The sequence below is a fragment of the Peromyscus leucopus genome, chromosome 14 (assembly GCF_004664715.2).
Source record: "Peromyscus leucopus breed LL Stock chromosome 14, UCI_PerLeu_2.1, whole genome shotgun sequence".
Taxonomy (NCBI): domain Eukaryota; kingdom Metazoa; phylum Chordata; class Mammalia; order Rodentia; family Cricetidae; genus Peromyscus; species Peromyscus leucopus.
In genome coordinates this window covers 89,835,233-89,857,864 of record NC_051075.1, presented here as the reverse complement: position 1 = coordinate 89,857,864, position 22,632 = coordinate 89,835,233, and the positions used below count along the sequence as shown (strand labels likewise).

General features: G+C 39.6%; 1 protein-coding gene across 1 annotated transcript in view; it reads left to right on the top strand.

Annotated features, from left to right (window-relative positions):
- The window catches only part of Wdr72 (WD repeat domain 72), a 173,945-nt gene that overhangs the window by 83,601 nt on the left and 67,712 nt on the right, over window positions 1-22,632 (top strand). Inside the window, exons 15-18 of the mRNA XM_028865236.2 lie at window positions 12,573-13,387; window positions 14,453-14,544; window positions 18,487-18,566; window positions 19,341-19,536. Of these exons, the coding sequence (XP_028721069.1) occupies window positions 12,573-13,387; window positions 14,453-14,544; window positions 18,487-18,566; window positions 19,341-19,536 (1,183 nt within the window). The remainder of the gene's footprint in view (window positions 1-12,572; window positions 13,388-14,452; window positions 14,545-18,486; window positions 18,567-19,340; window positions 19,537-22,632) is intronic.

Sequence of the window (22,632 nt, the reverse complement as noted above, 5' to 3'; positions counted from 1 at the left end):
TGGAAATGAAATATTTTGAATTATTCACTAATATAATATTCTTTGTGTTGGACCTTTGGTCCATTTTCCACTTACTACAGAAATCTGAAATGTTTGATGGAGACAAAATTTCAACCTGCAAATTTAACTTATTTTTATTTTTCTGTGTATGGGTGTCTTGCCTATGCATGCTTGGTTTCTCAGAGGCTAGAAGAAGGTGTCAAATCTCCTGGAACTGGAGATACAGATAGTTGTGAGTGGCCATGAGGGTGTTGGGAATTGAACCTAGGTTCTCTGCAAGGGTAAGAGCAGCCAGTGCTCCTAACCCCTGAGCCATCTCTCCAGACCCATTAACCCGAAAGTTTAGAAGAAATTAGTTTTTAGTTATTGAAATTGTTTAAACAGAGTTAGGATTAAAATTTTTAAGTTATTTATGTATGTGCACATGTGTACACATATGGGATGAAAGGCTGACTTTGAGTGACTGAATCACTCTCCACCTTTTTGTTTTGTTTTTGAGACAGGATCACTAAATCCAAAGTTTGGGCTGGACTGGCTGGATTTCCACAGACTTTGACTGGCCAGCCTGGCCAGCAAGCACCTGGGTTCTGCCTCTCTCTGGCCTGCCCTAGCTCTTGGGTTACATGCCCATACCACCACACCTTGTTTTTCTATGGGTGCTGTGGCTCCAAACTCAGGTTTTTGTTTGTGTTGGAAGCACTTTATGCACAGAGACAGGAGACATCTCCCCAGGCCACCAGTCACATTTTCTGAGTGATACAGAAACATTCATTATTTTTCATAAGTAAATTAATGGACTTACACATCTGAATTCATGTGGAATACATCCAGGTTGGCTGAGACAGTCATGGCTCACGGCTGTGGTTCCAATGTGATTATTAATAGCTCACTATTTCATTCTACAAAAGTAGTCTGATCCAAACAATAAATAACACACTCATTTAAAGGAGACAGCCTTTGAGTGAAGAAAAATATAGCATAGGCTACTGAGGTTAAACTATCAATTTTAAAATATTCAAATAACCCTGGTGGTAAAATTACATGAATATGTCAAAAAGTCACAATAAAGAGAATATTTATTAGTTTTCTTCTTATGTTCGGGGAAGCAAAAATACCGGAGTCACCTTTGAGAAAGTTGGTGATGCAGTACAAGAAACATTATTCATGAGGCAAATTAGGACATTCATTCTTCATTCAACATGAACACTACTATGGGGTGACTTCCTCTATCGGTCATTGATAAAAACAACAGGCGCAGAAAATAGTGCCCTACGTTTCAAAATCCACTGTTAGGTTAATTAGAAATACAGTCAACTCACTAAGCAGCTCACAGAATTCTACCATGTCTCAGACTTAAATTATAAAGCTGACAATTAAAAAAGAAACAAGCAGTCTTTCCTATTAGCCCCGGTGAGATTATAGACTTTAAGACTGGAGGTTTTGTAGAGCAGACTCATAAACCAGTTTGAAGCCTGAGACACAATTTCATTTATCTTTATATTCTAAGCTTTATAGTGTCGCAGAAAGTGTCCATCTGTTCAGCTGAGATTGCTGCAATGGTGAGTGGTCAGGAAGACTTAGTAGAAAAAGGTCAAAGGGGCCTCTTGACCCTGCGGAACGTGCCAAGGCCATTGGAGCATCGGGGCTGATACATAGTGAGATACAGTTGGCTGAAGCAGGCTGCCTTTTAATTGGTAATGATAGTGAGACTGCACAGGGAAGTCATTGGCGAAAGAAAACAAAAAGTGTCCAATATAGTAATTTATTACCAGGCAGTGGGTCTCGAGTGCCGGGTTGTCTTACCCCTGCCATGGCGAGAGCAAGGGAAAATGCACGCCAGCACTTAGCTGAAAATGGATGCCCTGCTGGTACCTGGCCTGCACAGTGGCCCGCTGATTGCCTGTGCCGTTAGTTTGATAATACTGTCTCTGTTGTGAGCTCGGCTCCCCAAACTCGCCTGTGCATCAGCCGCAGAGGGAAGCCTTTCTCTTTTGTCTACTGTTTGCATGGCCAGTCAGGCCACCCTCCACCTGACCAGATGGACCCAGATGATTTTATTGCCAACAACTACATCCAGTAACTTAGGGCTCTGACAGTCTCAAAGAATGGCTGACACTTTCATTTGCACCTTATTGTCTGAGTGACACATTGATGGTGTTCATTGCTAGCGGCCCCGTGATGGCTCCCGGATTTCATCTTTGTGAGACATGAGCTTTTCATCAGCCGCATAGCCCTGCCTGCTATGGTGTCCTGTGAACTCAACTTATTTGTGATGAATGCTTAAGTGTATTTGGTTCAGGAAGAGCAAAGCCCCTTGCTGATCTAATTTAGTAATCAATTTGTTTAAATCCCTTTAAAAGTGGTACCAGTTTCTGAAAATAAAAAAATAAAATTCTTGTGGTAAAAAATGAATGATCTCCTTTGAACAGCTAAAATTTTAAATAAGAACATTTTTCTATGTCTATTTATCTATATGACTATTTTACCTGTGTACCATGTGTGTGTCTGCAGAGAACTGGAGTGACAGATAGTCGTGAACCACAAGGTGGATATCGGGAATTGAACTCAGGTCTGCTGCAAGAGCAACATGTACTCTTGACCACTGAGCCATCTCTCAAGTCCCTGTAAAAAATGTCTTAAGTTGAACAATGTAGCACTAAGAGTGGACACTAAAGAGACTCTCCAAACCTTATTTTAAATTCACAATGCTAAATGTGAGGGGCACTTCGTGCCTTCAGATTGTGTTTGTGTGTGGTAAATAGCTTCACTGCTATAAGCAGGTTAAAATTTTTAAACATAAACCCTCGGAACTTCCTCTAATCCTCGTGCTGTGTGTAGCCAGGATCGCTTCATTTCATGGCTGGCAAAATAGCCTGCTTTCCTCAAACCATAACACAATTTACCCCTAAGATAACTGTATCAACTCACTATTAAATTAGCACTTAGGATTTTATCCAAAACTTAAATTTGACTTTGATTTACAACTAGAATTCAGCTGAATATAGAATGTTTACAACTGTGCACATTTTCAATGGTTAAAATCTCTGCTCTTACATTTATTTTGCATAGTTAAATTAAATTCTGTGTTATGTGATTCTCCATGGAATGTCATTGATTGCAGTTAAAATTTGACATTTTAAGTTTAATTCTGGAAACTGGCAAATTGTTGAAAAAGACAGACACATACAAGCACACATATGCATGTACACATGCAAACACACAAAACACACTCAGCTTTTAACTTAAGCAAACAGTAATGCCTCAGTTAGGGTTACTATTGGTATGATGAAACACCACAATCAAAAGCAAGTTGGGGAGGAAAAGGTTCATTTGACTTATACATCCACATTGTAATCAGTCACTGAAGAAAGTCAGGACAGGAACTCAAGCAGGGTAAGAACCTAGAGGCAGGAGCTGATACAGAGGCTACAAAAGAGTGCTGCTTACTGGCTTGCTCAGTCTACTTTCTTATAGAACCCAGGGGTAGCACCACCCATCATGATTTGGGCCTCCCCCATCAGTCATTAACTAAAATAATGCCCTATAACAGGCTACCTACAGCCTGATCTTAGGGAGGCATTTTCTCATTTGAGGCTCCCTCCATACAGATAACTCAGCTTGTGTCAACATAAAACTAACCAGCACAAACACTATTATTCTGAGGGTGGATATACACAGGCCCAAAGCCAGAAAGACCCAGACTGAATGTAGCCTTTCACCAGCAGAATGGTGGAGAGGCTTGAAGGCCGGCTCTCGACATTGCATGGATTACCACAAAGAAAGTCTGATAGGCTGGGCGGTGGTGGCACATGCCTTTAATCCCAGCACTCGGGAGACAGAGGCAGGCGGATCTCTGTGAGTTCAAGACCGGTCTGGTCTACAAAGCAAGTTCCAGGAAAGTCGCAAAACTACACAGAGAGACCCTGTCTCAAAAAACCAAAAAAAAAAAAAAAAAAAAAAAGAAAGAAAGAAAGTTTGATAGGCAGTGTGCCCCAGCTAGGTCCCATTAATTTTAGAGACAGTGGTGCTGAAGGCTTAGGAAACAACAGGGGCCTGAGACTTCTAGGCTAATTGCATCATCTTTCTGAGGAAAGATGGATGAAGACATTTCAGAGAGGAAAAGAAAAATCTCACACAGCCTTCCTATGCCTTGAGAGGGATTGCTCGGCTTGCTTGGTAAAAGTCTGCTTGGTAAACATTTCGTTGTTATTAGTACATGAATTCATTAGGCAATTTATTAATTGATTTGCTATTGGGATAGAGACCAGGCACTCATTATGCCCTGGGTCATTAATCTTTTTAAACTAAGACATTCTGTAGCCAATATCTGCATCAAATCTATATTTTTAGAGCAAATGATTCAAAAGTGAAAACTGCATGGCATTGTTTTAATGTTAGAAAAATGTAAATTTTTCTTAACCGTATTTATTAGGAATTCCTCTTAACTTGTGTTTTAGAGCTTAGAGTCTGATAAAAAGGCACTGAAGCCTGCAAAGGGGGCACCTGATTACCAGGCGCTTTCAGTGTGTCCGCAAAATGATTAGTCTTAGCAAGAGGGCGGAGAAAGGGGACCCACCATGAGGCCCTTCATCAGCTACTGGAAATGTATCTTGTAAGGGAGATAGCTGAGTTCCCAGAACCAGGTGGATCCCAGTGGTAAAAAGCCTCCAGGGACAAGGTGAGACAGGTAAAACAGTATCTGAACTGCACTTGCCATGAAATTTTTATGTGATTATGTGTATTAAATCAGTTAATGCCTTGATGTATTTGAGGAGGGTGGGGGATTGCAAGAGGCTTTCGTCTTCCTGGATATCATGTCAGTAACATGTACATTAAGTTGACTTTTCAGGTATGGTTTCTATGTCATTTAAGACTTTCCAAAATACAGTGTAGCAGTATTGGTTTTCATACATCACTAATGGACCAAGGCTGAATTTTAGGAGTGAGTGCTTGACAGAATAGAGAAGACCCTGACATTTATGGAGAGGAAAAAAGAACAGCAAAACCTTGCTAGCTCTTAAGATCTCAGCACTGGGCCCACCTCTGCTATTAGGCTGTGGACGTGATGCTTTCAAGAGTACAAGATAGAAATTTGTGGGTTTGTGAGGTGTTTGTGTTTTTTCATATGGGATTCAGACTGTGTTATAGATGCTGGTACTGATCAGTAAACTTGAGATTAAAATAGTTCTTGAGTTTAGAATAACAATATTTGGCCATGACAGAGAGATGGCTCAGATGTTAAGAGCACTGGTTGCTGTCACAGAGGGCCCAGGGTTTGATGCCCAGCTCCTGTACTTGGAACCCACAACTGTCTGTAGCTCCGGTTCCAGGGGATATGGTGCCCTCTCTTGGCTTCTGTGGGTACTGCATGTACACCGCGCATACTTAACATGTGGCAAAACACGCATAAACATTAAAAATAATTCTTGATGTCGAAGTGTGATGATGCACATATATAATTTCAGCACTTGGGTAGTGAAAGCAAGAGGATGGCAAACTGAAAACCAGCCTTCCCTCTCTGTATGCTGCGACAAAGCACACACAAGTATATATAAACCAAAACCTGGTGGACCGCCCACCTACTAATGTTATTCTAGTTTTTCCTTTGGGAAAATCTTTGATGGGAGAAACCACTTAGGAGTCTAGAATATTATGTAGTCATTACTAGTTTATACTGTATTTTGATACTAAGTCCTATTTTTTAGGATTCAATATTATTTCACTTGCCTGATATGTTTGCAAATTAACATCCAATTAGTAATTAAAGGTGGATGGTAGGTCCTTCCATAACAGAAGCAGAAAAAAGAAACCCCAAGTTAGCTACTATAGTTGCAATATATGAATCAAATTATTTTAAAGCCGTAATTATCAGCCCTAATTAAAATTATACCATTTCAGCATTCAACTGTTAGAGTTTTTACGTAAGTTTTAGCAAATATCAATATTTAATAAAGAGAACTAAATGCAGAAAACAAGCTACCTCTATTCAAATATTGTAATGGTGGGCATCCTGCTAAATGATTGATGAATCAAAAACTCTAATGTTAAAAATGTTAAGCAAAGTAGTTGAATAAAAAAAAAACTCCTATGAAAATATTACCAATTTGAAAATATAACATTCGGTTATAAATGGCCATAAATACAGAAAACAAAAACAGTATAGATAATCATGGAAGAGCCCATAAAAACTGTATTTAAAATACTACTACAAATAGAAAAGCTGTTGATTTAATGAAAATATGTACTCCCAGCAGGAAAGTACAGTATTTTAAAGATATTCAAACTCCCAAGTACATACTTTTCCATATTTATTTATTTTAAAGATTTATATTTATTTTATGTGTATGAGTGTTTGCCTACATGTAAGTATGTATGTATTATGTATGTATGTATGTATGTATGTATGTATGTATGTGTGTCATGTGCATGCAGTGCCTGCAGAGGCAAAAGGGCATCAGACCCACTAGAACTGGAATTCAGACAATGTGAGCTGTGATGTAGGTGCTGGAAACTAAACTCAGGTCCCCTGGAAGGGCAGCCAATGCTCTCAACCACTGAGCCTTCGCTCAAGCCCCAAATCTGTGTATTTAATACTGAAAAATGTCAAACTCTTATTGGTTGAACTTTAGGAAGTGCATTATAAAATTATAGAAAAGATAAATATATGAATCGAGCCAAGAAGAATGCAAACATAGCAGAATGGTAGATGAAAACCCTTCTATCTCTCCCGCCATCCATCCATCCCAGAGCATGTTATGTATAACAAAGCGATCGGGTTTGTGCTCCCTCAGGAGCAGATAACTAGACAGATGGAATAGAATAAAAAGGAGTTTGTTCTTTGAAAGAGATGGAACTTGAAATCAAGAGAAGAAACCTCACAAGTGGCTTTTGTACAATTCATTGTCATTTTATATAAAGTATAAAAATCATATACCCACCTTACACAAAATATACTCAGGACCTGGCAGGTTTTCCACACAGATTTCTAGAAAAGTATAAAATGTGGTAATCATTTTTTAGTAATTGTGCCATAAAGGGCTTAAGATGATCAAAGAGGTACGTTAAAATGATTGTTTTTATTTTTAAAACCATTTTAAATATATAACAGAACCTGTGTTTTAAAAGCTTAAGGGAAAGCTGGGAATATCTTAGTCAAGTATCCAATAGATTACTATCATATCAATAAAGGGGTTCTTACAGTTGATTAAAGGATAGTAAAATGACAAACTGTATAAAGATTGTAATTTGGGCCACAAAAAATATGGGTAGTGTGACAGTTTGCTGGTCAGCTTGACACAGTCTAGAATCACCTGGGAGGAGAGTCTCATGAGGAACTGTCTACATTAGGTTTGCCTGTGGACATATATTGTCTGAAGTTAATTGAAATGGGAAGACTCAGCCCATGATGGGCAACACTTTCCCTAGGCAGAGGATTCCAAACTACCTAAGAGTGGAAAAATGAAGTTGCGCCCAAGCAAGTGTGTAGCAGGCTTTCTCAGACTGCCAGCCCCCAAATCATGACACAGAGACTTGTTATTCGTTATAAATGCTCAGCCTTGTCTTATCCTTGTACCACTAGCTCTTATTACTTAATTTAACCTGTTTCTCTTTATCTATGTTTTGCTTTGGGGCTTTTTTACATTTCTTCCATTCTGTATGTCCTATTCCATGTCTGCATGTCTGGCAGCTGCCTGGCTAGGCCCAGGCATCTCCCTCTCTTTCTCCTTTGTTCTCCTCTCCCTTCTCTCTCCTTCTATTTATTATCTCTGCCCACGAGCCCTGCCTATCCCTCTACTGCCTAGCTGTTGACCGTTCAGCTTTTTATTAGACCAACCAGGTGCCTTAGATAGGCAAGGCAAGGCATCATTGCCCCATCAAACAAATGCAGCATAAGCAAATGTAGCACACCTCTACATAGTTAAAGTAATATCCCATAACACAAGTGAGCATGTACACATTCCTTTTCTCTGCTCCTACCTATGAATGTGATGTGACTAGCTGTTTGAAATAGCGACCTTGATTGATCCACAGTGATGGACCTGGAATTGTAAGCAGAAACGTACCCTTCCTCTTCGAGGTGGCTCTTGGTCAGGGTCTTTATCTCAGCCACAGAAGTGAAACTGAGGTAGTTATTAAGCACTTCTCACTGAAACCCAGCCATGCACATTTCCTCTCTTTGCCATAATGACTATGAAATGCTGACTGAAGAGTTACTGCTCCGCACCTGCCTTTGCCAAGCGTATTTGGGGGCATTCTCCAGCCGCCATCTAACAATTTTCCCTTCACTTTAAGGTATCTCTGTCTCCTTATTCTGAGATCCCACTTCAGAGAATTTTAAAAAGTACCAAGAACACATAGAGTTGTTTTAGGTGTTTGTATTTATAGAAGGGATATGAAGCAGGTATTTATTTATAGTCTGTGGAAAGAGCTTAATCAAAATCCTTTGCCTTCTCCAATTTTAAACTCATGACCAGGAAAATTTCAAAGGGAAATACTGTATTCAGGAGTACAAGGACCAGGAGCGAGAACTTCCTGAGTGAGGCTCTGAGTGCGCAGGAGCCCATGGGCCCGGGACTGATCTTGGCGGAACGACTTTTGACTGAACTGTAATTAGGGCTTAGATGGGCTTAAATGGGTTTGGAGACATTTGTTTCTCTCATAGGAGTCAGTTTCTTAAGTGAATTTCTCTGGTCAGATGTAAGTAAGACATGGGCTTAAGGGGGGAAGTATAAGAACGAGGCTTAACGGCTGGATTTTTAAGTCATCAACAATAACAGCATACTTAACAGTCATAGTAGTAACAGTCTTCTGGCTTTGTTACCTATTGCAGTTTAAGTTATATTTTCATGTTTGCATGAATGGAGGGAGAGTGAACAGGTATTTATTTGTGTGTCATGGTGTCTATGTGTGTGGAGATAAATGGCTTAAAGCTGGTCTCCTGTGCTATTTTGCTTCATTTGTTCCTTTTTATGTCCTGAGGCAAGAGTCATTCACGAATTAATTTGTGTAGCTCTTTATCTGCCTACACTCCTAGCCTTTGCTGATCTGCCTCTTAACTTCTGTTCTTATGCTTCTGTTCCTGTGCTTTACTGGGCGGTGTGTGTTGTGTTCGCCTGATTTCCTTTACCTGACAGAGTGTCCGAGACACATGCTTCATAAAGAGAGAAGGTGTATTTTGCTGGCTGGTTTCAGCTGTTCAATTCTTGGTCAGCTGGCCCTGTGGATTTTAGGCCTTTGGTAAAGTACATTTGGGGTGGGGTTGGGGGTGCTGCTTGTGGTGGAGCAAACTGGTCAGCATCTAGCAGCTAGGAAGCAAAGAGACAGAGAAGTAAGAGTCAGAATCACAGCATCCCAGTTTCTCCCAGTAACCTCACTTCAGCTGCTGCAGGGTCCCCCAAAAGGTGCAGGTGCAGTAAACTCAGGATCAAGCCTTGTCACATGGCCTTTGGGGGCCTCTGAAGCTCGAATCACAGCATGCCAAAGCCCGGTCAAATAGCACTATTTTCTTTGGCAACACTGATGACTGTTTTAAAAGAAGTTATTGTTTGGTGTAATAAAAACATAGAATTTTGTGGACGTTTTAAAACATAGACAAAAGGAGCTGCTGGCAAATCCATATCTTCATAAACGGGGTTGTATTTTCAAAAGCCCGGTCATCCCCATCAGCAATGCCTGTGGACCCCTTGCCATGACATCATATGTTTGGTGCGCCCTTGCTTTATTAACAGCCATGTGACAGTTCTTTAGGAACACACACCTGATGTATTTAGACAAATCAGGTCATAGACTATTTATGATGTAGCTTATAGACATAAAAATTCTGTACTGCACATTGTTTTTGTATGACTTTCTATATGTCTGAAGTTGTCTTGAGGGATGAATTAGTTTTAAATAATTTCAATATTAAATGGCATATAATATTTTAAAGATTTTAAAATATAACACCAGCTGCTTTCCTTGCAGCAGACACCGTGTATATTCATTCTGTGGTATGTAAGAGGGCTCATTTTCTCTATGAAAACCAATTTTTAAAAAATACTGATCTTGTAAACCCAACTTCTGTCAATTTTAGGCTAGTATCCTAAACATTAGTCCTACTACATTCTCTAAAAATAATAGGCAAAGTATTTTTTAATCTCTAAGAACAATAATTATCTGAATTATCAAGTCATGTAAGGAAGTCCTGAGATGATAAAATCAAAATGGGAATACAAGCTCAGTAAATTATGCAGAAAGCTGGAAGGTGGTTGTGTCTCTGGAAATTTGGATTAACTTTAACCAGTCCACAGGTGATTAAAGAGAGTGTACCCATCCAGGCAGTGATGAGATATTAGTAATAGCCCAAGTCCGTCATTCCGGACTCACTTCACACTCAGTGAGAATGTGAACCAAGGCTGAGACTGTGTTCCATAAATAAGGAGATGCAACTCTGTACCTTTGTTGGTGTCCACCTTAGAGGATGGGGGACATAGTTTTGATAGAGAACTGAATTCTGCGATTTTAGAGTCAGAATTTGTAATCCATACAACAAACGGATGAAAAACTTTGAAACTAAACATCGTATTTTACAACTGTCCTGTGGGTGGCAACCCAGCATATGAGGCAAGCACCAACTCAATTTTTCTCTCAAAGAATGTGTCCTTACCCTTCATCTCAAGGGGCTCTCCAGACAATATCTCATACAAACAGTCACACGCAGTCATCACAGGAAATCACAGGCAGAACTCAAAAGCAGAGTAACATAAAATAAGCATGTTTGGGGGCGAAGAAAGCAAAAATACAGTCTTAAAACTCGATTGAGAAGGAATCAACTGGAATTTGGGGGAAAAAATACACATCGGGATATTAATGGCAAATGGAGCTTTAAAGAAAAAGTAGACAGACGGAGTGACAGACAGCAGCTGACTTCTCCCCTGCAGGAAAGGAAGGCAGAGTCTACAGAACAAGGCCTTCAAAAGGTCGTGAGACAGGTTGAAAACAGTGCGCTCAGCAAAACTGTCTTTCAAGAAAAACACTGAGAGGCTAAAACAAACTTAAAAGTTGATTCTTTAAGAAGAATATCAACATTGAGAAACTTTTAGCTAGAGAAGAAAAAAAAAGAGGGAAGAAAAAGGCAAAAGAATCCACAGAGTACTGTGAAGGTCAGCACATGGCCATCAGATGAAGATATCTATGGAACAATTTGAACAATTGTTAAAAACTATTCAAAGATGTTAATTGTGATCTAAATAAGTGAGAAGCATGTCTTGGAACGTGACATATGTTTTCTAATCTATAGGAAAGCTTTGAAGGTCAAGGGGGTGGAGCAAAGTACGGTGACCTACTTGATTAGATGTTGTCCTTGTTTTTAGTGTTATTACACAATTTTGTGTCCAGTGGTAATAAATACATCGATTGACGCCCCAAGTAATTAGACCAGTGGGCAGAGGGAAAATTCACAACAGTCATTGGGGCAGTTGGACATCAGGATAGCAAAATGTGGAAACCTTTCTCTATTGCAGGTCAATTCCAAGAGTGAAAACTAAAAAGTAATTAAATTTTAAAAGTCATAAAAATTGTCAATTTTGAAAAAAAAACTGTAGATAACTATTTTATTTTCTCTGAGAAGATAACATTTTTATAAAAAAGAAATTCAGAAAGTATAATTTTCAATGTGTTGTCTGAATTTGAGACCGTTTAAACTGCCATATTCCTGACTTTCACGTGAATGTGATATTATGCTCTTTCCCATTTTCATTGATTCACCCTGTTTTTGCTAAATTTAATTGCTGTAACATACATATTTGTCAGTGATGCTTAATATGTCAGTTGAGGACACAAGTGGAAGATTTTAAGTGGAAGCAAAGGAATCATAAACTTGAGACCTTCGGCTCTAGTGGCCAGTCCTGACATCAAAGCATGCTCTGCTGCGGAATCCAAATGGGGGCAGCTTGTTCATTCCTTCAGCGTTAGTTTCTTTGGTATCACCTATTATATGTTTGCAGCATACATATATACACATTGTATATATACATATACATATTCATATACATATACACACACATATATATGGGATAGGGCTGGAAAGATGTCACAGCAGTTAACAGCATGTATTGCTCTTGCAAAGGACCAGAGTTTGGTTCCCAGCGCCCATATGGTGGTTCCCAACTGACTGTAACTCCAGATGCAGTTAATCTGGCACCCTCTTCTGGTTTCTTTAGGTACCTGCACACATGCAACACACACACACACACACACACACACACACACACACACACACACACACAATGACTTCTTTTTAAAAAGACTGATCTACAGCTGTTGTTCTCCAGAAATCTAGTTCAAATTTACTAAGGGGAAAACCTTTGAGGAAGGAAAGTTTATAGTGATTGTCAGCAGAATCTACGATGCTCAATTTAGAAGGGGAGTTTCATAACTAAAACAAAACCAATTGTTGTGGCTTTTTTTTTTTTAGCAGAACTTAATAATTCTTACCTTTAACTGTAAGTAAATATTTCTTCTTCTGCCACAATGGCATTATAGAACCTTAATACTTATTATGAATTCTGATATGCTCATATCTTTCCCCTCAGGTTGCTGATGCCACATCAGTCCCAAGACCTTTCAATGTCTTGCCTGTGAAAACAAAATGGAGTCATATTGGCTTCCATGTTCTCCTGTTTGATCTGGAAAATCTTGTGGAATTACTGCTCCCCACTCCCATAAGTGATGTTGACCATTCTGGATCATTCTATGGAAGTGACATCTTGAAGAGAGCCAAGAGCACAGTAGAGAAAAAGACATTGACAATGAAAAGAAACAAGGCGTCATGTAGCTCTCTACAGGCTGAGGCACTCGCCAAGCCAAGTGGGGACAGCCTGCCCCCCGGGGACAATGTCAGTAAATTTCCAGAGGAGAGTGATGGCATTAAAAGACAGAAGAAAATGAAGAGCTCCAAAAAGACACGCCCTAAGCCATCCAGAAAGGTTGATGCCAGCCTCACAATAGACATGGCGAAATTGTTTCTGTCTTGTGTTTTGCCATGGGGAGTGGATAAAGAGTTAGACAGCCTCTGTACCAGGCATCTCAGCATCTTAAAGCTGCAGGGTCCTGTGTCTTTGGGGCTCGCTTCAAATGAAGACCTCTTCTCCCTGATGCTACCCGGGTGGGATGCATGCAATACTGAAATGAAGGAGTACTCAGGAGTAAATCTGTTCTCCAGAAAGGTTTTGGAGTTGTCGAATAAATACACAGCCACTCTTCCGGACCAGACTGGAAGTCCCAGGGGCCTAGGAAATCACTGTGAATCTTTGCAACAATCAGATACTATAGTGTATTTACTAAGCAGACTCTTTTTAGTTAATAAGTTAGTTAACATGCCTTTGGATCTGACCTGTGAAATGGACAGGTAAGATGCGCTAGGGAGACTGTTGGTTCTAATAGAGTCATCAAGGCTGTTATGATTTTCCTCTATGTTTAGCTCTATCATCTTCTTTCTTCTGTTGGGAGACAGTGTTAGAGATGCAACAACTTTTTAAATTCAGAACCCATTTAAAAAAAAGTTTCCCATTATTTCATTGGGTTGGAGGATAATTATGTGTCTATATGTTTTAATATTCATTTAGGGGACCTGAAATTGAGTCTCCAGCACTCACATGAAAGCTGGGTGTGGCAGTGGGTGCTTCTAACCCCAACCTTGGGGATGCAGAGGGAGGTAGATCTCTAGATGTGGCTAGCCAGCTACTCTAGCACAAGGGATGAGCTCTGGGGGGCCAGTGAGAGGATCTGTCTCAAAATAAAAGGTCAAGAAAGAAACTCAACATTGACCTCTGGCCTCTACCCGCATATGCACACACATACACACACTTGAATACACACATAAACACGAAAATAAAATTAGAATTAATATTAGTTTACTCAACAAATATCCATTGTATTCCTATGTGCTAGAACAGTATCTAACATAGAGTTAGATGCTTAGTGAGGGCATAGATGGATTGACGTGCATACATACATATGTATTTACATATGTTCATACACAAGTCCATATCGTGTAGTCTATTTTATATGGTGTGAGTTAGGTGTGAACAAATAAGTCTTAAATAGGTGCTTATGATGGTTGGAAATGTCATCTCTTAACTCATACCACAACGTGTGGTGTGCCTGGGGAGAGTTCCCTGGTGGATGACAACTGAGAATTCTTAAGTAAGTCACAGCAGTCAGACACCTTGCTCTGCAGCAGCAAGGCCTCTCCTGTAAAGGGGCTGTAGTTCATTCTGATACGCTAAGATTTGAAGATCAGTTGAGAATGTATGTAGATCAGAGTTGAGGAATTAAGTCTAGAAGACAATGATGAAAATAATTTGTGTTCAACCCCCAATTTTCTAGGGTAGTATTGAGCATGTGTCTTCCGTTTATCGAAGAGTTTACCATACTTTTAAAATAATATCCCTTAAAACTTTTTTCTCAACAGACCCTTCAAAATGGAGTCTGTACACAACAAGGGGAAATTCCATGGAAGTGATATTTTGAATATATCAAGTTTCTACGGTCACCCAAGAAATGGTAAGCGAGCTAATGACACAGATATGAGCTGGTGTATTTTTTTTTCCTATAAAGTAAAATAATGGTTCTATAACTGGGTGGCAATGCTTATATAAGTAACATTGTAAAAATGCATAGATTGCATCCATTGGTTTCTAGATGCCCAAGTAGCTGAGACTTCTCAGTAGATGGAAGGTTTGGATAGTAAAGTTCTGTGTGATTTATTAGATGATTGATTGCATCCATAGCTTTATCATTCCCCGCCCCCAAGCTACTGTCAGAGAGTTTTCTTGCTATTTCAGGAGGTTATTTTTATGTGTGTAACAATCTCAAATTCTCCTGAATAATCGTCTCAGCCTTTAGCTTGTGTTTTGATGCCAAATGGCCGATGCATCTCCCATTTGCCTCTCCAAGTCTTTGCATCCTAGGGACCTCTCCCTCAGTCCTGTTGCTCAGGTCTAGAACTTGGATGCCATTGTCTCACATTTTCTTCAACTCACATCCCATGTCTAAGCTTTCCATCATCCCAGAGTTCTAATGCTTCTGACTACCCATGGCCATGCCCCGTGTGTGAGCCTTCACCCTGATGTGTTGCTGAATGGCTACAGTATGTCCCTAACCACTCACTACTCCTGACTCTTAAACTCTATTCCCAAGTAGGACATCTCTGTCTGTCTGTCTGTCTGTCTGTCTCTCTCTCTCTCTCTCTCTCTCTCTCTCTCTCTCTCTCTCTCTCTCCCTTCCAGTGGCTTCTTTTTCACTACATTTCCCTAAGCCTAAGACCCTGCTTTAGTCACTACTCCTGCTCACCCATGTCTTGGTTTAGAGAGTGAAGTTGGACTTACTTTTGTCTCTTTATCCTTAAGCAACAGGACAAGCAGGTCCTAAGACCTAGGCACTAATTCTGCCTTTGCCTGGATTGTTCCTTCCTCTGGTGTCCACAGAGTCCTACCTGCTCTCCTTCCATTCATCTTCATCCTCCAAGTCTTCCTCAAATGCCCCCGTTCCTCTCCATAACATCCCACCTTTTTTCCTGATGTACCATTCTCCGTACAGTTTCATTTCTATGACAGTCTCATTCATGTTATGTCTAGTGTCTAGAAGGACTTGTGCAATTGTTCTGGATTAGTGTATAATAAAACTAACAAGTGGGTAGACTTAAAAGATACGTGCTGACCAGAACAGTTTCTGAGAGATGGATGAAATAGGTGAGTGGGGTTCAAATTCCAGCTCTGTAGATTACTATGTATACACCCTTGGGGATGTCTTTCACTTTTATTAAATCCCTATTCAAAATGAGAATAAGGATCCTGGCCTGATTTAATGCTACCTCTGTAGCTAAGCATCACTGACCTGTGGTACACACTGGCTCTACAAGACTATCATAAAGAAAATTTAAGGTTCTTTCTAGGAGAGTTTACAAATAGCATTCAATTATGGGGTCCTGGTGTGTTTCAAGAATTCTGTTAATGGTTTGCATATGAAGTTTCACTTGACATATAAAGAACCCTATGTATTAAAAGTATAAGAAGGTTCTGTTATTCTCAGAAAAAAAAAAAACAAAAAACAAAAACAGGACTCCTAAAAATTAGATGGATCAATGACAGACTGCTGGTACCAAGAGAAGCGGCTTTGGCATGCAAATCTGACTCTTTCCTTCTCCCTTCATCAAATCACTCTTCCTTTGCATGTCTTTGACAGCATCCCTTCCAGGTAGCCCCTGCCTTTTTCTTAGTGAGTAGATGCTCTTAATGGGGATACTTCCTCCACTTGAGTTTTTTATAGGGCTGGGAAAATGATTCAAATTTAAGGTTTAACATGTATGTATCTGTAAAGACCAAGTAACTAACCAGGCCCAATTGTGCTCCTGCTTCTCCTGTGAGTCTGCAGTTGAATAGCCTTGAGAGTTAGTGTTACTGCTGAGTTATATTGGTGTTTGGGTTCCATTTTTTAACAAGTAAGATTAGGTTAGAGGGCCAGAGAGATGACTGGATAGGTAAAGTGCTTGCTGTGCAAATTATGAGGACCTGAGTTCATAGCCCCAGCACCCACATAAAATCCAGGGATGGTGGCACATGATTGGAATCTTAGTGCTAGGGAAAGGGGGGCAGCAGGGCCCCTGAAGCTTACTGGCTAGGAGGCCTAGTCAATCAGTGAGCTCCAGGTTCAATGAGAGGCCCTGCCTCAAAAACTACAGTGGAGAGCAATTGAGGAAGACACCTGATGTCCAACTCAGACCTGCATAGGTACACAGATGCACACATGTCACACACACACACACACACACACACACACATACACACACACACACAGAGCTGAAATTTGAGACAAACAAAATACCTCTTTTTCATAATGGAGAGATGAGATGAGCAGAGAGGTATAGGAAAAGACGCACTTCTTGGCAATTGATTTTTAAATCCAAAACCCTGAAAAGTGAAATAACACCAGAGCTCTCTTTTTCAAGGCTTGACAGGAACCAGTGCCCACTCCTGTTAGCAGAAATGGTGACTGAGTAATGCTGACAAGGCTGGGATGTTTTCTTTTCATCTTTACCCCTGAAGTTGCAATTAATTCTATGACTCCCTGACACTGCCAAGAAAAGTTGGCTCTGGTATCTCTATCATATTAAAATTTTAACATCGCATTAAAGCATACTGTGAAGTGCCCCACGATGCCAGTAAGTAGTTACAGTGGAGACCGAGCCTTAGCTTTGAAGGTGAGTCACAAGGTCAGCAAGATGAGAGAGGAGAAGAGGAGAGAGATCAAAAGAAAGTATCTTCTTCTGCACTTGTGGAGCTGGGGGAGAGAGTTCAGAATGGGGCTGCTCTGGAAATAGGTCTGTGCACCATGACTGGTTATTTCAAATTCTTATTACACACTCCTTTAGGAAAAAAAAATCATAGTAATAAAGCAATTTATTATCAGCTTCTTTATGTTCTTTATTTGCTTTATACCCAGCATGTCTGTTCCATCACCATTCTTTGGCCACTAATATAATTTAATAAAAATATACATATGCAATATATACAAACACACATATAAAATGTATATGTAATATATATTTATATGTATAATTTGTTTCTATATAGGATGTTTGATATAAAATATAGTGGATAAAAACTAATCTTAGTAGTTTTTACTAGAATGTCAAACATGAATTAATACCTTAATTTAGGAGACAAGTATAATTGCAGTTTTCCCAACATGGAAAGCCTCCATCATGCTTCCATATTCTACCAGGACCTGAGACCTGCATGATGCCTTCACTCATCAGAGAGTCTTAAGAGATTGATTTTTTTCATTTAGATGATTATATATACATTTTCAATTAATGAGAAGGCACTTTTATTTTTATTAATTGCTCTTTTGTGTGATGAACTGTTAGTCTCGGTATGGATCAATGTACATAGAACAAGCCCCTTCTCAAAGTTAGAATTTCCCACTGGACTTAAGGCAAAGATATAAAGGGTATCAAATAAGACAGCCTTAGAAAAACAATGCCTCGCCACGCAGCATGAAGCATTAATGTTTTACCCATCAGTAGGAGATGAAGGGCTGGATGAGAACAAGCTGATGCAGTCTCTGATTTTACCTATGATGGGTGCCAACTTGTGGCAAGCCTGAGCTTTTTGCATGAGGAGGTAAGAAACAGAAAAATCCAGTGCTTTGACCTAGTTTGGCAAAGAGTAGAAAGATGAATTAAGTATAAAAGTAAACGCAGCTTGACAGTGTCTATGTTTGTCTAATTAGTCTGACTGTATCTGAAAGTCATCTGAGATACTTCCCCAGAGTGCTACTGGCTACCCGTTCCCATCCTTGGACCTGCTAAATCACACCCCTTGAAAGGTTGAACCTGAGCTTGGTGTTTGTAAAAACAAGCATCCCCAGATGGTACTAATGTGCAGACAGCATCAGGGACCGAGCATGAGTTGCATTACTAAAATGAGTTTTCTGCATTTCTAGGTAGGAATGAGTATCACACACCTGAGGCTGACACCTCACTTCTGAAGCTAATCTCCTGTTGGAGAGACCAGGCTGTACAGGTACGACATCGTCCACATGCCTCGTGCCATCAGAGGAGATTCCCGCTACTAAGATCTATTGAATCCCCTCTTCCCTGGGAATGCAAGTTGGCAGTTATTCTTATCCTGCAAGATGGCTTTCTAGAACATTCCCTTCACCAAGCCCCAAGTATGGACAGGGATCAGACAAAGCATAGAGATGTCCCATAAGGATACACAAAGGTGGGTACAGAGAAGAGTGGCCAGAGGAGGTGGGGTCATCCTAGCAGAGGTAATTCCTTATCTGATGTGAATTCTCTTGGAAGCAGATTAGTTGTTATTTGGCTTGATGACCTGATAAGATTAATCAGGGCCATCTATGTGACCAGGGGTGTGGAGACTGTTGGACTCAGCTACAGGCACACAACTAAGGACAGTGATGTCCTTCTCCCAGAATCTATCAATAGCTCATAGTTCAGAGGTGAAAGATAGAGCCCTTAGCCTCTCCCCGTGTCCTGACTGAGGGTTGATAGGGTAGGTCTGGCGTGGGCCCGGTGCAGGTAACTGCAGTAGTCAACCAGATCCGGTGGCAGAACACACCATTTGTGAAAGGATGCGGATCTCGGCATCTGTGAGTCCCTGCATCATTACTGTTACTCATAAGGAGAGATGTTTGATGTTACTTTTTAGCATAATGGGATGGTATTATTTATGGAAAAACTCAAAGTTCTGGGCTTTGGATGCTTTTTTTTTTTACAAGACTGCTAATAATTAGGAATAATATTATATAATTCATGAAAATAAAAACTGTCCCAGGTAACTGAAGCCATACAAGCTGTCCTCTTGGCTGAAGTTCAACAGCACATGAAGAGTTTTAGAAATACACCCATCAGTAGTCAACCAGATCCGGTGGCAGAACACACCATTTGTGAAAGGATGCGGATCTCGCCGAAGACGGGGTGGACTGAAGAAATAGAGCTTTCATATGTGGGAAACTCCTCCCCTCTGAAAAGTAAGTGAGCAGTTTACCTGTGTGTTCTTCCAATGAAGCTTTCCTAGTACTTAGAATGTGTTGGGGAGTATGAGATTACAGTGTATCATTTCCTCAGGAGTGGAGCCACATACTCTGTTTCTGACCTATTCTATTAACAGTTTGTTCATATCATTAAAGAGCATCTGATTCTATCGTAGTTATATTTTATAGAAGGAAATTTGTATTGTATATAAATAAAAACAGAGTGAGGGTGTGTGATTGAAAACCCGAGTTCTAATCTCTAGCACTCTCATAAATATCTCAGCAGTGTTTCCGCTATAACCCGGAAGAAAATGTAGGGCTCCGTCATGGCTGTCTCATTTCTCATAAGAAAGGAAATCGTCAGGTTTCTTGAATGATCTGTACAAGGTGCAGATGGGAAGGAGTCAAGGGATGTGGAAATTAAGTGATGTGTATTTGAACTTCGTGACTTGCAACTTAGTCATTTTGCAAGTGTCTTCTTACATTTCACAGTGTGTATTTCATCAGAAGTCTTAATATTTGCACATCTGTGCTTCAGGTAAGGATGGATCACCTTATCTGAGTTTACATTTTCACACTGAGTACATTCAATTCTGAATAGCTTTAGTGAGAAATTGTATAACAAATACATTTCAGAGTAGGACATTCCCGTTAACATTTATTTACTCTTATTTTATGTGTATGTGGATTTTGCCTACATGTATGTCTGGGCATTGTGTGCAGTCAGTGCCTGCAAAGGCCAGAAGAGGCCATTGGACTCCCTGGAACTACAGTTACAAAGAGTTATAAGATGTTGTGTGGGTGCAGAAAATTAAACTCGGGTCTTCTGAAGGAGTAGCCAGCGCTTTTAATTGCTAAGCCACCTCTTCAGGCCAAGACTTGTTGTTTTGTTGTTTTAAATATGGCAGAGGTTTCTGTTATCATACATATTTTGGAAGCTATTTTCCTTTAATAACTGTGTGTGTGTGTGTGTGTGTGTGTGTGTGTGTGTGTACATGTATGAGATGAGGCTGGAGGATGATCTCAGGTATCATTCTTCAGGAACTACCCTTCTTGTTTTCTGAGATGGGGTCTCTCACTAGACCCTAGAACTCACAGGCTAGTCTGGCTGGCAAGCACACTCTCCTGATCCTCTTGGCCCTGCTTGCCCAGTGCTGGGATTCTAAGCACACATACTCACTCACATGTGGCTTTTCTAGTGGATTCTGGGGATTAAACTCAGGTCATCCTTCTTGCATGGCAAGTACTTTAATGATCAAGTTACTTCCCAGGACCTCACTATACATTTTTACAATATATATATTGTAAACTAATATATATATTAGTTTGAATAATACAAGCGGTTACATTAAATAAAGCATTTGGCATAGAAGAGGAGGCTTTGCAGATAAAACTGTTACTTTGGAGTTATTGGCTAGATTTAAATTTCTTGTTAAGCTGTGGTGGCATGAAGGTGAGGCTTCAGAGATGGATATTGAAAATAATCTTTCCACATGTTCCATATCCAAAGTTTTATTCAGAAAATTAAATAACAAAGCATGTTGTATTTTGTTTGTTTGTTTTTAACATAAAACCATGTAATTGTCATATGCATCTATTAAACAGGAAATTGAGTTGCTCTGTCTTTCAGGCCAGGAAAGGGCTTCCTCTGTCTACAAAACTAGAAGGGAAATCTGTCTAACTAAAAGAAGAATTTGATGTATAACTAAGTATATCATAAGGAATAGCTTCCTTAACTGTACTTATGTACTAAATGTATCTTCATTTAGCCTTAGTGGGGTCTCTATGCCCAAGTGAGAAGAGTTAAGTTCTTTCTGGTCACAACATTGCCTAGAAAATCTACATGTGATGCTGAATTAGCAAGAAGCAGAAATACAAAGGGACATATCATGGGAGATGTGTGTCAGGAGCATCTATGGTCCTCTCTCTTCCAGAATAACAGTGGCAATGTAGGATCTGATAATGCCCATCACATTCATACAGTTTAGTGTGTTCAGAATTCTTTGTATAGTCTAACTTATTTAATAACATTCTATGCAGACATGTATATTTTCATACCATTATGTTGTATGTATGCCAAACCAAACCAACCAACCAACCAACCAACAAACCCATCTGTAATGTATGATGACTGAAGAGAACTCACTGCACCCCCATATACATTCATAACTGGCATCATACTAGATGAGGAAGAAACCATCTTTAATACTCTCATCACTTTTCTTTATTATAGTACTAGAAATTTCTTCATTATAGTACAAGAAATTTTATCAAGCAAGAGAAAGAAATAAAGGACTTGCAAATATGAGAGAAAGAGAAATCACCCCTGTTTTCAAAAAGACTCCACCAAGGTTGTTAGAGCTAATGAATGAATCCAGTAAAGTTGCAGGATGCAAGATAAACATAAAAAATGGTAGGTCTTCTATATAACAATAATGACTTTGCTACAGAGGAAATGATGAAAGCAATCCCATTAGGGAAGAGTGCCAAAATACTTTATTATTAATTGGTTCACTATAATTATATGTTAATAATGATAATCCCTAGGAATAAGCTTAACCAGGAAAGTAAAAGATGTTCATAACAAAAATTAAGAAACACTGATGAAAGAAAGATATATAATATATTAAAACATGGACAGACTTTCCATGTTCACGGATGGGAAGAACTAACAAATTCTTCAATACATGGTGTTGGGAAAGCTGTTTCAGTCCCTGAAGAAGGTTGAAACTGGAGTCCATTGCTCACCCTGTACAAAAAAATTAAATTAGATCAGTGTCAATGGTGTAAGATCTGATAATCTGAAACCATTACTGAAACAGAGGGTATGCACATCAAGATATAGGCATGGATGCCAGTTTCAAGATAGGACTCTGAAAGCACAAGAGGCCAAAATGAGCATTGTATCAAATGGGATTGTACCAAACTAGACAGCAAAAGCAATAGCATAGTAAAGAGAAAGCGGAGGAAAGGGAGTAATTATGTGCCAACTATTCATCTGACAGAGGGTTGATATCCAGAATATATGAAGAACTCCAACTTTTAACAAAACAAAGAATCTAGTAGAAATATGGAAGAAGGATCTGAATAGTT